This window comes from Eptatretus burgeri, chromosome 7 (genome assembly GCF_056783735.1).
Source record: "Eptatretus burgeri isolate ZD-2024b chromosome 7, Ebu_testis_v1, whole genome shotgun sequence".
Lineage (NCBI taxonomy): Eukaryota > Metazoa > Chordata > Myxini > Myxiniformes > Myxinidae > Eptatretus > Eptatretus burgeri.
In genome coordinates, this window is record NC_140967.1 from 109,469,562 (window position 1) to 109,484,659 (window position 15,098).

At 41.3% G+C, this 15,098-nt stretch overlaps 2 protein-coding genes across 2 annotated transcripts in view; one reads left to right on the top strand and one right to left on the bottom strand.

Annotated features, from left to right (window-relative positions):
• Nucleotides 1–13,059, top strand: part of PEX2 (peroxisomal biogenesis factor 2) — a 30,596-nt gene extending 17,537 nt beyond the window's left edge. The window contains exon 4 of the mRNA XM_085890278.1: nucleotides 12,089–13,059. Coding sequence (XP_085746404.1) covers nucleotides 12,089–12,118 — 30 coding nt within the window. The 3' untranslated portion in view covers nucleotides 12,119–13,059. The remainder of the gene's footprint in view (nucleotides 1–12,088) is intronic.
• Nucleotides 904–15,098, bottom strand: part of LOC147024080 (uncharacterized) — a 108,398-nt gene continuing 94,203 nt past the window's right edge. Inside the window, exon 6 of the mRNA XM_085890366.1 lies at nucleotides 904–7,581. The gene's annotated coding sequence lies outside the window, so the exon portion shown is untranslated. The remainder of the gene's footprint in view (nucleotides 7,582–15,098) is intronic.

The following is a 15,098-nucleotide window of genomic DNA, read 5'->3' on the forward strand; positions in this document are numbered from 1 at the left end:
AGGGGGGAGGGAGAGAGAGGGGGGGATAGGGAGGATTGGGAGGGGGGAGGAAGAAGTTTCCTTCTGTATCTATCCTGTCCACCCCATTCCTCCCAATTCCATTGTTTGTCCAATTCTCTCTCTATTTTGTCATTCAACTCCACTGTTGATGTCCCCCCCCCCCCAACACCCCAATCCATGCTCCTGTTCCTTTTGTCCTGTTGATCCTGATCCATTTAGTGTTCTCGCTCTTCCATGAGTATACTGTCATACAAAAAGCTGTCATAGGTTGGCAACCGTTGTGCAGGCTTCATTAGCTGAATGGTCTCTCTCTGTGTTAAAGTTCCTTCGAAAGGAAGTCATCTATTAGATATTGTGGACCATGTGGTATCTATCCGTGCGTTTGTCTGTCTCCCGTTTACGGCGGCCGCTTCTTGCGCTGCATGGAAAATCTCAATATTCAATTTTGAAATGACAGGAGAACAGGTACGAGTGTTGTTGATGCCAAATTTTATTTCACAACCAGGATATTTTGCCCTCTTTTGAGACAAATCCAATCTCCGCTGCTGTATGTTGCACCACCATTTTGCGGTGGGCGGCATAAGTAGCTCAGAGCTTTGGCTCTGCATGAAACCAAGAGCGCAACACAATTGATCTTTTTAAAGTCCATGAAATATTATTTAAATTGATAGATTAACTTAAACTTTTACCTTCGCTGGGGACGGGTACTCTTCCTAGTTATATTTTCAAAAATGAAGGCTTCACCAACTTGTACGGCTGCCCAGCAGATAATGCTCGGGATCGAGCTTTCGACCACCGAGTGGTATTCGTCCGGTACTGTGCAGGCATCCTGCTCCAGGCACGGACCGAATCAGTGCCAGATATCTGCAAGTTTGTCAGATTCATCTCGTCATGAAACATGTGTGACAGCCTTTAGCAAACCGTTTTATTCCGTAACCCCGACTGTTACCAAATGTGATACAATCCAAAAAGAAGTGATGACAAAGTATTCTAGATGTAAATTCTCTCGAATGATATAATCCCACGATGGAAGGAAAACCACGTCCAGCCTAAGAAGGCCTCATCGTGGCTTTCCTCCCCATGATTGTCCATTGCTTTGCACTGATGTTGCTGTTTCCTTGCAGATGTACTCACAAATCGTTAAAAGTGATGTTTTTTTTTCTTTTATTTGCTGTTGTACGATCATGATGCCTTTTCAATCGATAAGGGAATAAATGTTTGAGGGATTTGATCGATCGATCGATCACAATCGCAGTTCTATCATCTGTGCGTACGCAGAGGGGTAAGTATCGTGATACTTGTCGATTAGTGCACGGTGGTACAACCACGTCATCAATTCACCAAACATGATGGGGGAAAAAAAATGGTTAACTTCATGGCAGAATCAAATCAAGTGAATTGACATTTCTCTCTGGATTCCCATCAAGGCTCTTTCAATGGCACTCAGGCAGTGGAGACTCCACTGTGGATTTGCTAATTTGGGCCTTTCAAGAAAAAAAAAAAAAAAAAACATTCACAAACAGAACTTCTGGATGTCAAGAACAAGTCGTTTTATCTCACCGTACATGCTGTAGTCTCGGCAGCTATATTGACTTGTACTTGTAGCATCATAACCTTGCTTTTGCAGCCAAACAAAAGCTATAGTTGAGTTGCTCAAAACGAGGAAACCTTTGTACATTACCTTCACTAAGCTTTCTCACACAGATGCATAACTACATTTCCTGAAATATTGTAAAGTGCTTAGTGATGGGTTTCCATAAAATAAAATTCCTCTTTAAAACTACATTTACTATTCGTTATGACCATTATTAGGATATACTAAAAAACAAATACTGGAGACTGAAGGTGGGTTGGACAAAGAAACGACCAAAAGTAATGACTCAATTGAGCAGCATCGAGGTCTCCAATAACGTGGCGGTGAAATCCTAGTAATCGGAAAGTTGTGGGAAAAGTAGACAGGTTCAGCAAAAGTCTGATCCTGAGCAAGTGTAACAAGTGAATGCTTAACGAAACGAGAAGGGCACTCGGTAGAGCACATACCTCCACCATGCAACGCCTGATCGACGAGAACATATCAGGCCCAATACATTTTTAAAATATCATGCTATGTATCGTTTTTGGCACTATCTCTCGACGGTGCCGAATCACTTAAAAAAATTACATAATTATTGTATCCAGATCCAGATCTTCACCAAAATCGAATCATTTCGTCCTTGTCATACACCCAACATGTCCATCAAATTTCATCCGAATCTGTCCAAAACCTTTTGAGATATCCTGCATAAAAACAAACAACCAGAGAGAAAGGGGTGAAAACATAACCGCAACCTTTGGTGGTGAAGGTAACGAACAATCCAACTGAAAGGACACCTCTATAGTATGCAGCATTGTGGATTACATAATGGCCATCCTGAAGATGATCTTTCCTTGTGACTGCTCATCTGTCAACACTGCTAAAGGTGCAGAAGGCCCACATGCATGTTGTTTTGTGCTGCACAAACTCAGCACAGTATACAAGCCCAGCATGGTGTCTCAGAACGGTGTACACCCCCAGCATGGAGTCCTGGTATGGTGTACACCTCCAGCAAGGCGCCCTGGTACATTTGAATCCCAGGATACTGTCAGCACGGTGTACCCACCCAAGACACTCTGCCAGCACGGCTAACCCACGCAGGACGCACTGCCAGCACGGCGTACCCACCCAGGATGCTCCATCAGCATGGTGTACCCACCTGGGACACTGTGCCAGCATGCATACATCAATTAGCAATCACTTTGCTGAAGAGTGACCAAGAGTAATTGGTTGCAGGTTTAGTCTGGATTGGAGTCGTTTTTGGATCAAAATAGTTTTGTTGTTTTGTGAAAACCCCCCAATAATTTGAGCACCAAAGTGGGATTTTAGTTTTCACAATATAATGTGTATTATTGTATTTGAAGATAGGAGGCACTGGCTTTGAGTTGGAAGATCCAATAAAGCAAGCTCGTTGTTCTAACACGGTTGTCAAGGTACATTGGACATGGACACGAGGTAAGTTTGTCCAAAACGGAACAGATGTCCAACGGACTGTAAAAGCCATGCGGACAATGTTTTTTTGAAAACCCATGAAACGGGTTTTGTGATGTGCCAGTATTTCGTTTTTGTTATGACAGCTGGTGATGCAACATCATGAAGTGAAACTCAGCAGAGCAGGGTGGGATGATTCGCTCCTGTACGGGCTGGTGTAGCTTTGAGAGCACAGAACTTGCTAAGCATTGAGGAAAACTCTGTAGTGTGTCAGGAGTAACAGCAGGTATGCACAACATGAAGTAGTTCGATTGCTGTTTGCATGTCTGAAGTGTATCATAACAGTACTATGATGGAGTCCTAACATCAGCTGATGTTCTCCTTACAGAGCTGAATAACAAGGTTTACATCAATTATCATTCCTTGTCATTGGTGCCCCACAACACACCCACCATTAAATATGGTAGGAAAATAAAAACAATGTTGTAAGATGGAATAATAATAATAATAATAATCATCATCTCCTATTTAACTCATTGAGCCCTTCCTCCAGATTCAACCTTCAATTTCTTCAAACCATCATCATCATCAATGTCGAAAGAACCCTCGAATCATCAACAAAAGAATCCTCAAGTCATCAACGAAGGAACCCTCAAGTCGTCAACGAAATAACCATCGAGTCGTCAACGAAAGAATTCTCGAGTCGTCAATGAAAAAACCCTCGAGTCGTCAAAGAAAGAATCATCGGGTTGTCCACCAAATAACCATCGAGTCATCAACAAAAGAATCCTCGAGTCGTCAATGAAATAACCATCGAGTGGTCAATGAAATAACCCTTGAGTCGTTAACAAAATAACCCTCGAGTTGTCAACTAAATAACCATCGAGTTGACAACGAAATAACCCTTGAGTCGTCAATGAAAGAACCCTCGAGTCAACGAAATTACTGTCGACTCGTCAACAAAATATCCCTCGAGTCGTCAACGAAAGAACCCTCGAGTCGTCAATGAAATAACCCTTGAGTCGTCAACGAAATAACCCTTGAGTCGTCAACTAAATAACCCTCGAGTCATCAACTAAATAACCCTCGAGTCGTCAACTAAATAACCCTCGAGTCGTCAACTAAATAACCCTCGAGTCGTCAACTAAATAACCATCGAGTTGACAACAAAATAACCCTTGAGTCGTCAACGAAATAACCCTCGAGTCGTCAACGAAATAACCCGCCAGTCTTCAACGAAAAAAACCTTCGAGTCATCAACTAAAAAAACACCCTCGAGTCGTCAACGAAATAACACTTGAGTCGTCAACGAAATAACCATCAAGTCGTCAACGAAATAACCATCGAGTCGTCAACGAAATAACCCTCGAGTCGACAACGAAATAACCCTTGAGTCATCAACGAAATAACCCGCCAGTCTTCAACGAAAGAACCCTCAAGTCATCAACTAAAAAAAAACACCCTCGAGTCGTCAACGAAATAACACTCGAGTCGTCAACGAAATAACCATCAAGTCGTCAACGAAATAACCATCGAGTCGTCAACGAAATAACCCTCGAGTCGACAACGAAATAACCCTTGAGTCATCAACGAAATAACCCGCCAGTCTTCAACGAAAGAACCCTCAAGTCATCAACTAAAAAAAAACACCCTCGAGTCGTCAACGAAATAACACTCGAGTCATCAACGAAATAACCCTCGAGTCGACAACGAAATAACCCTCGAGTCGACAATGAAATAACCCTCGAGTCATCAACGAAATAACCCGCCAGACTTCAACGAACGAACCCTCGAGTCATCAACTAAAAAAACACCCTCGAGTCGTCAACGAAATAACCCTCGTGGCATCAACGAAATAACCCACCAGTCTTCAAAGAAAGAACCCTCGAGTCATCAACTAAAAAAACACCATCAAGTCGTCAACGAAATAACCATCGAGTCGTCAACTAAGTAATCCGAGTCGTCAACTAAATAACCATCAAGTCGTCAACGAAATAACCCTCAAGTCATCAACTAAATAAACTTCGAGTTGTCAACTAAATAACGCTCGAGTCGTCAACTAAATAACCCTCGAGTCGTCAACTAAATAACCCTCAAGTCGTCAATTAAATAACCCTCCAGTCGTCAACTAAATAACCCTCAAGTCATCAACAAAATAACGCTTGAGTCGTCAACTAAATAACCTTTGAATCATCAACCAAATAATCATCGAGTCATCAAGTAAATAACCCTCAAGTTGTCAACTAAATAACCCTTGAGTCGTCAACTAAATAACCTTTGAGACATCAACTAAATAACCCTTGAGTCCTCAACTAAATAACCTTTGAGTCATCAACCAAATAATCCTCGAGTCATCAACTAAATAACCCTTGTTTCGTCAACTAAATAACCTTTGAATCATCAACCAAATAACCCTCGAGTCATCAAGTAAATAACCTTTGAGTCGTCAACTAAATAACCTTTGAGTCAGCAACTGAATAACCCATGAGTCGTCAACTAAATAACCCTCGAGTCATCAACCAAATAACCCTCGAGTCGTCAACTAAAAAACCCTCAAGTCATCAACTAATAACCTTCGAGTCATCAACTAAATAACCCTCGAGTCATCAACTAAATAACCCTCCAATCTTCAATGAAAGAACCCTCGAGTCGTCAAAGAAATAACCGTCGAGTCAACAATGAAATAACCATAGCGTCGTCAACGAAATAACCGTCGAGTCAGCAACTAAATAACCCTCCAGTCTTCAACGAAAGAACCCTCAAGTCGTCAAAGAAATAACCATCGAGTCGTCAATGAAATAACCATAGAGTCGTCAACGAAATAACCGTCGAGTCGACAACGAAATAACCTTCCAGTCTTCAACGAAATAACCCTCGAGTCTTCAAAGAAATAACCGTCGAGTCATCAATGAAATAACGATAGAGTCGTCACCGAAATAACAGTCGAGTCGGCAACTAAATAACCCTCGAGTCGTCAACTAAATAACCCTCCAGTCTTCAACGAAAGAACCCTCGAGTTGTCAAAGAAATAACCGTTGAGTCATCAATGAAATAACCATAGCATCGTCAAAGAAAGAACCGTCGAGTCGTCAACTAAATAACCCTCCAGTCTTCAACGAAAGAACCCTCGAGTTGTCAAAGAAATAACCGTTGAGTCATCAATGAAATAACCATAGCGTCGTCAAAGAAAGAACCGTCGAGTCATCAACGAAAGAACCATCGAGTCATCAACGAAAGAACCATCGAGTCATCAATGAAAGTACCCTCAAGTCAACAAAATAACCATCGAGTCATCAATGAAAGAACCCTCGAGTCAACAAAATAACCGTCGAGTCAACAAAATAACCATCGAGTCGTCAACGAAATAACCGTCGAGTCGTCAACGAAAGAACCCTCGAGTCAACAAAATAACCGTCGAGTCGTCAACAAAATAACCGTCGAGTCGTCAACGAAATAACCGTTGAGTCGTCAACGAAAGAACCCTCGAGTCAATGAAATTACTGTCGACTCATCAACAAAATATCCCTCGAGTCATCAACGAAAGAACCCTCGAGTCATCAACGAAAGAACCCTTGAGTCAACAAAATAACCGTCGAGTCGTCAACGAAATAACCGTTGAGTCATCAACGAAAGAACCCTCGAGTCAACGAAATAACTGTCGAGTCGTCAACAAAATAACCCTCGAGTCTTTAACGAAAGAACCCTCGAGTCGTCAACTAAATAACCCTCGAGTCGTCAACTAAATAACCCCCAGTCTTCAACGAAAGAACCCTCGAGTTGTCAAAGAAATAACCATTGAGTCATCAATGAAATAACCATAGAGTGTCAACGAAATAACCGTCGAGTCGTCAACAAAATAACCGTCGAGTCGTCAACGAAAGAACCCTCGAGTCGTCAACGAAAGTACCCTCGAATCAACGAAAGAACCATCGAGTCATCAACGAAAAAAACCATCGAGTCATCAATGAAAGAACCATCGAGTCGTCAACGAAAGAACCACCGAGTCATCAACGAAAGAACCCTCGAGTCAACAAAATAACCGTCGAGTCGTCAACGAAATAACCGTTGAGTTGTCAACGAAAGAACCCCTGAGTCAACAAAATAACCCTCGAGTCGTCAACGAAAGAACCCTCGAGTCATCAACGAAAGACCCCTCGAGTCGTCAACGAAAGAACCCTCGAGTCGTTAACGAAAGAACTCTCGAGTCGTCAACGAAAGAACCCTCTAGTCGTCAATTAATGGTGCTTTACAGGAAGTCTTACTACCAAGTTGCTCGTAATTAGCACAAAGCATCATAAAACAGTTTATCCATAACCCATGCAGGCTGAGTTGGAGATCTGATGTCATAAGGACGACCTCACCATCCCTCACGATGCCTCAACACGTTGTCTCAAGGATGTGCGAGAAACATCAAATTCCTATGATTACAAAAACGGTAAAAGTCTGCAAAATGTACACCAAGAAGCTTTGGAGGACACTTTCTGTAGAGAACATTGTTGCGTCGTTTTGTGGTGGCTCTGTTGTTTTCTCTTCAGAAGAGCTTGCACCGATGACGACCTCCTTTGTAAAAGCTGCACCTGCACAAGCACAATTGACTTCATGTGTATGCTTTCAGGATTGAAACACTTGGATTCTTTCACTGATATCACTTCAACGAAGCAAAGATATTTTTCTGTCATGGAAAATGTATTTTTTAATCTTGTAAACCATTACGAACACATAATCTTCAATCAGGTATAAAAGGTGATGTGGAGGTTTCACTTTTACTATTACTAGGCCTCCCGTCGCTTCGCTTATGGGTACGTATAAACAAAAGATGGCATGTTGTACGTCACAAAAACATTGCATGTCGAACTGTGAGTGTCAATGAGGATGTAAAACGATAAAAAGTGCGTGAAATGGGATATTTTTTAAACCCATAGTTGGTGTTGCTGTTGTTGTTGTTGTTCGTGTGCTCCTCCTGTGTCCTTATAAAATGGTTCCTGCTGTAGTAGAATAATAATAAATGTTTCAGTTAGAACCGCTGCATAATTTAAGCTCAAGTTCCCACTTATTCTTCCTCAATGCCGGCAACACGGCCTTTTATAACAGGGAAGTTTATGATGAAAAACAATGAATTTATGTTGCAGCTAAATCGATTATTAGCTTTACAACCAAGGAAATGAATTATTACCTTTCCAACGGTACCATTTGTATTATTTTACGACAGGAGGAACTCTTTACAAATAACGTGTCACACATGGAGAAATTTGGCTCCTTTTATATACGAGGACACGAACTCCTTAGGCCTAACTCACATTTGCCACGGCGGCCGTAGGCTCTCCAAAATCTACGGCCACTAGCAATTATACGGCGGCCGCAGTATTTCCACGGTCACACAATGTAGCAGTCACATATATTTTTAATTTTTCGGGGAGACGCACGGAGTATTTAGAAATTTTGGAGACCGAAAACGTGGGGTTGACGTACGGTCTTTAATTTGATGTCGCACGGTGACCTTAAGGGGGCCCTGCGGCGGCCATAGAATTTTCAAGGCAGATGCAAGGTAGCCTCAAGGTGACCGCAAGGCGACCGCAGGGGGGCTCTAAGGCGAACGTGCGGCCAGACAGACGGTAACGAGTGGGTTCATTTTTATTTTTTTATTTTTTTTTCGCAGTTTTTTTTTTTTCGGCTTGTCGAATTGCTACGGCGAACGTAGAAATGAAAAAAGTTATAACTCCACATTACAATTCCACGGCGACCCCTACGGCCTGTGAAAGATAGCCAAACGGTGTAGGGCCACCCTGAGGCCACCGCAGAACCGCAGAAATGACAAGCCGAAAAAAAAACTGGTCAAAAAAAAAAAATAAAAATGAACCCACTCGTTACCGTCCGTCTGGCCGCACGTTCGCCTTAGGGCCCCCCTGCGGTCACCTTGAGGCAACCTTGTGTCTGCCTTGAAAATTCTATGGCCGCCGCAGGGCCCCATTAAGGTCACCGTGCGAAATCAAATCAAAGACCGTGCAGCAACCCCACATTTTTGGTATAATCCTCGAGACACTGTGCCAGCATGCATACATCACACCGGACCATGCATACATCATATACATCATATACAGCATGCATACATCATATATGTATTATATATATATATATATATATATATTATATATAAATATATATATATATATATATATATATATATATATATATATATATATATATATCTTCTTCTTCTTTCGGCTGCTCCCTTTCGGGGTCGCCACAGCGAATCATCCGCATGATCCGCATAGTGATTTGGCACATGTTTTACGCCGGATGCCCTTCCTGACGCAACCCTGGTCGCCTCTTACGACACAGGGATATGGTACACCTATTTTAACCGGGGTATACACCGGCCCAGTACACTGGTACTCATTTCGCCGACCTCGGAAGGATGACAGGCTGAGTCAACCCCCTGGTGTATTAATTCAGTGGCCCAACGGGGCTTGAACTCGGGACCTTTTAGATCCCAAGCCGCTGCCCTAACCACTGCGCCAACACTAGGCTAAATATATATTTATATATATATATATATATATATATATATATATTTATATATATATATATATATATATATATATATATATATATATATGTATATGTATATGTATATATATATATATATATATATATATATATATATATATATATATATATATATATATATTGTTACAGAAATGGCCCATAATTGTACTACAAAGTATAGGATTAGCTCAGATCCCCCATTAAATGCCTGTTTAGATAGGTTGTTTGGTAAAGTGTACGAGAAATTTGTGTCGGGAGGTGTAAAAGACTGTTTTTATGTTCATACGGTGGTGAAACAGGGGTTCGACCTTCTTCCTCCCCTCTACGGACAATAGGCCCCTCCCAGTCGGCTGAGGGGGTGTGGCCAAGAGAGAGAGAGGTGTGGCCTGGAGAGGCAGTGACGTGAAGCGGCTGGGCTTTTTGTCAGCAGTTGCCTGGAGAGGGGGTTGAAGAAACGAGGGCATCAAGTGAACTCTGAGTTTGGAGAACGGCAGTCGCCGTGAGAAGGAACAAAAGATCGGTGAGTGGAAACGGTCGCTCTCGAGGCGCGACGTGTTTTGAAAAGGAGAGAAACAATGAGGCCTCAGGTTGAGGCTCAGTTCTGAGCTTGGGAAACAGCAGTCGGCTTTGAGAGGCTGCCTGGACGTAGAGTCGACGATTGACTCGGGCGGGAAGGTGATCTACCGATTCCGCATGCGTCTGGCCACGGTGCCTTCGTACTAGTTCACACACCAGCAGCTCGTCACGTTTGCCGATCCGCTGGCCGGAGCACGTCACCCTCGATTTGGGCCTTGTCTGGACAAGAGGCCAGGCCGGATTTGTGTGCTGGACCGTAAGAGAGATCAGCTGAGGCCCATCTTCGACCCTGCACAAGGTCGGAGCGCGCGGAGACCACGCATGCGGTGCCTTGAGGGAGCGGGAGTGCTGCGCTGCCATTTTCTTGCCGTGCGGTGCGTTTGCGCTGGTAGTTCGAATCCGTGGACACCCGCTTGTTACGAGCGACATTCCTGCTTTTTGGACGCTTTCCTCTCGTCCATGAGCCATCACCAAGTACTCTGTCTGCATGCATGCTGTCTGTCTGTCTGTTTTGTCTGCACGTGTTGTATAAGGCATATTTCAGTAGTGGTCCCCTCGAAACCTTTAGACCGTGGTTCCCTAGTTAAGAACGGGTTGATTGTTAATAAAACCATTGTCGTGTTTATTGCTTGTGTTGTGATCCCTGATTTTCCCCAATAAATCTGGTTAATTCTTATGAAGTTGCCGCTATGGATTAATGCATGCCGCGTCGAGGAACGATCGTTCAATTGGTATATAAAATCAAACTGGTTATAGACTGGTAGACTCCGCTCGGTCTCTGACACAACCGGTCTGTAACCAGTGGTTCTATTTCCCCAACTGGTAAGTTTCAGGATTACGTTCGTATCGCGATTGAAGACGCGTGACCTGAGGCCTGTGCTGAGCCGGCCGGTGTTATAGATTTCCGGAGATGGTGGTGGCGAGGCTGGCACCAGGGTCCGGGTCAGAATCCCGCCACCGCGGATCCGCAACAATATATATATATATACATATAGATATATACATATAGATATATACATATAGATATATACATACAGATATATACATACATATATATATATATATATATATATATATATATATGTATGTATATATCTGTATGTATATATCTATATGTATATATCTATATGTATATATCTATATGTATATATCTATATCTATATCTATATCTATATATATATATATATATATATATATATATATATATATATATGTATGTATATATCTATATGTATATATCTATATGTATATATATATATATATATATATATATATATATATATATATATATGTATGTATATATCTATGTATGTATATATCTATATGTATATATCTATATGTATATATATATATATATATATATATATATATATATATATATATATATATATGTATGTATATATCTATATGTATATATCTATATGTATATATATATATATATATATATATATATATATATATATATATATATATATATATATATATGTACAGTTTATAGGATGGGTCATGTTTTATGGTCAATGTTCTGAATATGTTGATGAAATAGTTTGTGTACAACATTTCAGTGTGTGCATCAGTTTGTGTGTGTCAGAAGTATATTGTGAATGGTAAGTTTGAGAAAGGAATTGGAAAGTCGAGAGCAGAATAAGAAAACTGCCAAGGAGATGAATTTGGAAAGTGTTTGTGACAGGGAGAGCTGAATATTAGAGAAGAAATGAAAAATAAAAAAAATCCAAATTATTGAGTTTGAAACATCATCTTGACAAAGCGTAGAGTAAAATCAGTGATGTTAACTCAAATGCCTCTGAATATTTCAAAAGAGAAGAAAATGCAGATGTGTTCTGGTCTCGAGTGTGGAAAAATTATCATGAATTTGGAATCCATGCTGGCCCCGTGAGGCTTGGTGTGAAAAATTGCAGGGATTTAAGGAATTTGGATTTTTTTTTCTTCTCTTTTCCACAGGAACTGGTGTGCAGAGCACAGTGTGTGTGATATTCAGAGTGCACCTGGCACGAATGGAGATAGCTGGAGCAGTCGCGGGACCTCTGTGGAATGGCCCGAGTGCATGAAAGGACTTCAAGCAAAGCAAGACATCAACATGTGTGCCGGCCCTCAGATGGACGTTGGGAAAATGTCCCGTCCACTGGCATTAATTTGTGGATGTTGAGGATTACGACTGTTTAATAAAAACAGAATATCGCGTTTGCCGGTGAGCAAGTGTGGATGCGATGTGATTTCTGCCCAATGCTCTGAATTTCAAATGGAAGCACTCACAGAAGTGTGGGTAAACGGCGGGAGTAACTATGAGGATCTCATGTTGTCATTGGCGGGGAGTAGGCAAGTTACGCCTGCATCATAAAAAATTTGATGTAGTGCAAAAAGGTTAATGTCCCAAGAGGGGGGGCTGTCGCCACACCTCTAAACTGAGCAGGCGATTAGTAGTCCAATGTGATTTTAGTTGTATTTGGAAAGAAATAGTTTGTTGAATATTTTGCAGCTATGGAGTGGAATGTCTGTTAATCTGCTTCCCTTGGCATAGCTATCATTTTGCATGAGCAGAGTGTCTTGCGCTGTGATATGGAATGCAATTCACTTGGTGACTGGACTTTGACCTAATTTGATCAAGGTCAAGAGGTTGCAGTGTATTTTTTCAAGACTGGGGGAAAGTCGCTGTTTAATATTTTCTGGAACCTTGCATATATAAAAGATGGTTTTTTTGTGTTGTTGTTTTGACCTGTTTCCTGTGGGTGACTTTGTACACCTGCTGGGGGACCTGTTGCATCGCTTTGCAGCGTGTTTGATTTCACGGACTTCGGGGTTTTCTCAGAGATAAAACTTTTATGTCAGCAGAAAGTGGTTGGAGATTGGCAACTAATTAACAACAAGGGCATTCTGCATTGAAGTATGAACAAATGTGGAATTACATTTCGGCAATTTTGTACATCCAAATTCACAAATGATTGGTTTTAAGTACAGATTATTTCATCTTTGCTTGTGGAATGGAAATCCAATGAATTTTATGTTCATTGTTTATTTTGATCAAGGAATAGATTTTATTTTAAATGGGGTTAGGCAAGTGCTTATATGGTCAGAGTAAGTTGGATGGAAAGTGCAGCGTTTTGCTGTGGCAAAGGCAAGGGAAGTGAGTTTTTTGTTTTTTTTAATCGACAGCAGAGAAGTTTTTAAATATTGATGGGTGGAACAATTCCGAATGTTAAAGAGAAAGGTTGATTTTAGATAATTTTTTGCGATTATGTTTCAAGGGGGAATGCTCGAGGAGACGAAGCTGCTAAAGCCATGGCTATTTTCCAGAATGCCACATTGGTGTCTCAATATATTTTAACACGAGCCAAAATTGCTCCTACTCTTGACAATGTTGCTGCTTTACAAGCAGACATTGATACAGCAGAGAGCAATTTATGGATAATATCCAGATGTAAATTTGATGATGATGCTAAGCTATGGAAATCACACAATAATCACGTAATGGCTCCATATGAGCAAAGGCTGGATGTGTTCCTCTATTTTGAAGAAATAGTATGCCCCAGGCTTTATCCCAATTACAGAATGGGTTCAGAGGGGGGGGGAGAGAGAGAGAGAGAGAGAGAGAGAGAGAGAGAGAGAGAGAGAGAGAGAGAGAGAGATATATAAAGAAAGAAAGAAAGAAAGACGAAAGAATGAAAGACAGAGAAAGAGAAAGAGAAATAATAATTTGGCCAAGATTTGCAACCAAACTGGGTGAAATGGCCAAATGCGATACCAATAGCTTTAATGGTGACGAGATCAACCTCTAATAGAAAATGGGCTTATCCCCACATGATATGAAAATGGAAAGACCAACGAGGTTGACATTTTTTCAGCTCCATTGACTGTAAAATAAATGGATGTTCATTAGATGGATGACGTAAGGTTAGCATTTTGTATCTTTTTAAACCGTGTTGTCAAAACTTTTGTTCCAAAGTGAGGAAGCATTGCCAGAACCGGCTACTGCTGATTGCTGTGGTTTCCAGACTGGAGACTTTGTTTTGATCAAGTCTCACAAAAAGGGGGGGTCGGGCTGTCCAGCTGGGATAAGCAGGGCCTCATTGGGTTTTGCTGGCTACGCACGCAATGGTGAAGAGCTAGTGCAAGGCAGCATGAATCCATTCCTTCCAGTGCAAGAAGGGCCAAGAACTCTCATATCACACTTGCTCAGGACTTGTTCTTCGCTGCATGTGGTACTATGCTTATGTTGCTAAGTTATACTGTGTGTTTTAAACCAGATGAGAAGCACCCAGATCTATTAACCATTGCACAAGCTGTCCAGCACACTAATGGCATGAATGCTTCACATTCACAAACACGCATTATTGTTGTCAATCGAACATTGAATTGCTTAATAGAAGCAGGAATACTCCCTTGGCCAGTCGGGCCAGGACATGTAACCCATACTAATTCTTGTGTATATATTTATCAAGAAAATAACTTGCACACACCTGTACCCACCCATTACATTAACCATTCCATACATTGCCCTCATGGTAACAGACACAAGAGGAAAGCATTTTATAAGGATATTAGGATAAGGGAAAGATAACTAACAAAGGCACAAGTTAATAATGATCCACGGGTTGTCAGAAAAAAAAAAAACAAGAGACAAAGGGGTCAGAACATTTACATGACAGAGGACCACATGGTAGAAACACTGACTTGGCAATGTCTTATGATTATGCAGACCAGCAAAATAAAGGTAGTTGTTGGGTATGTACACATATACCACCCTCATCTAAAACAGGGATTCCTTTAGCGGTGTGGCCTTTGCAGGATAGTGATTACTGTGGAATTTTTTAGAAAAAACGATAGTTGATTATGTCGGACATACGAGCAACCAAGAGGCAACTAATAAAAAATCTCAAGGCTGAGAAGAGAAAGGGGTAAAAGATGGATATAATTGTACGAATTTTGCACATGGGTGTTGCCCTCCCTTTAATAC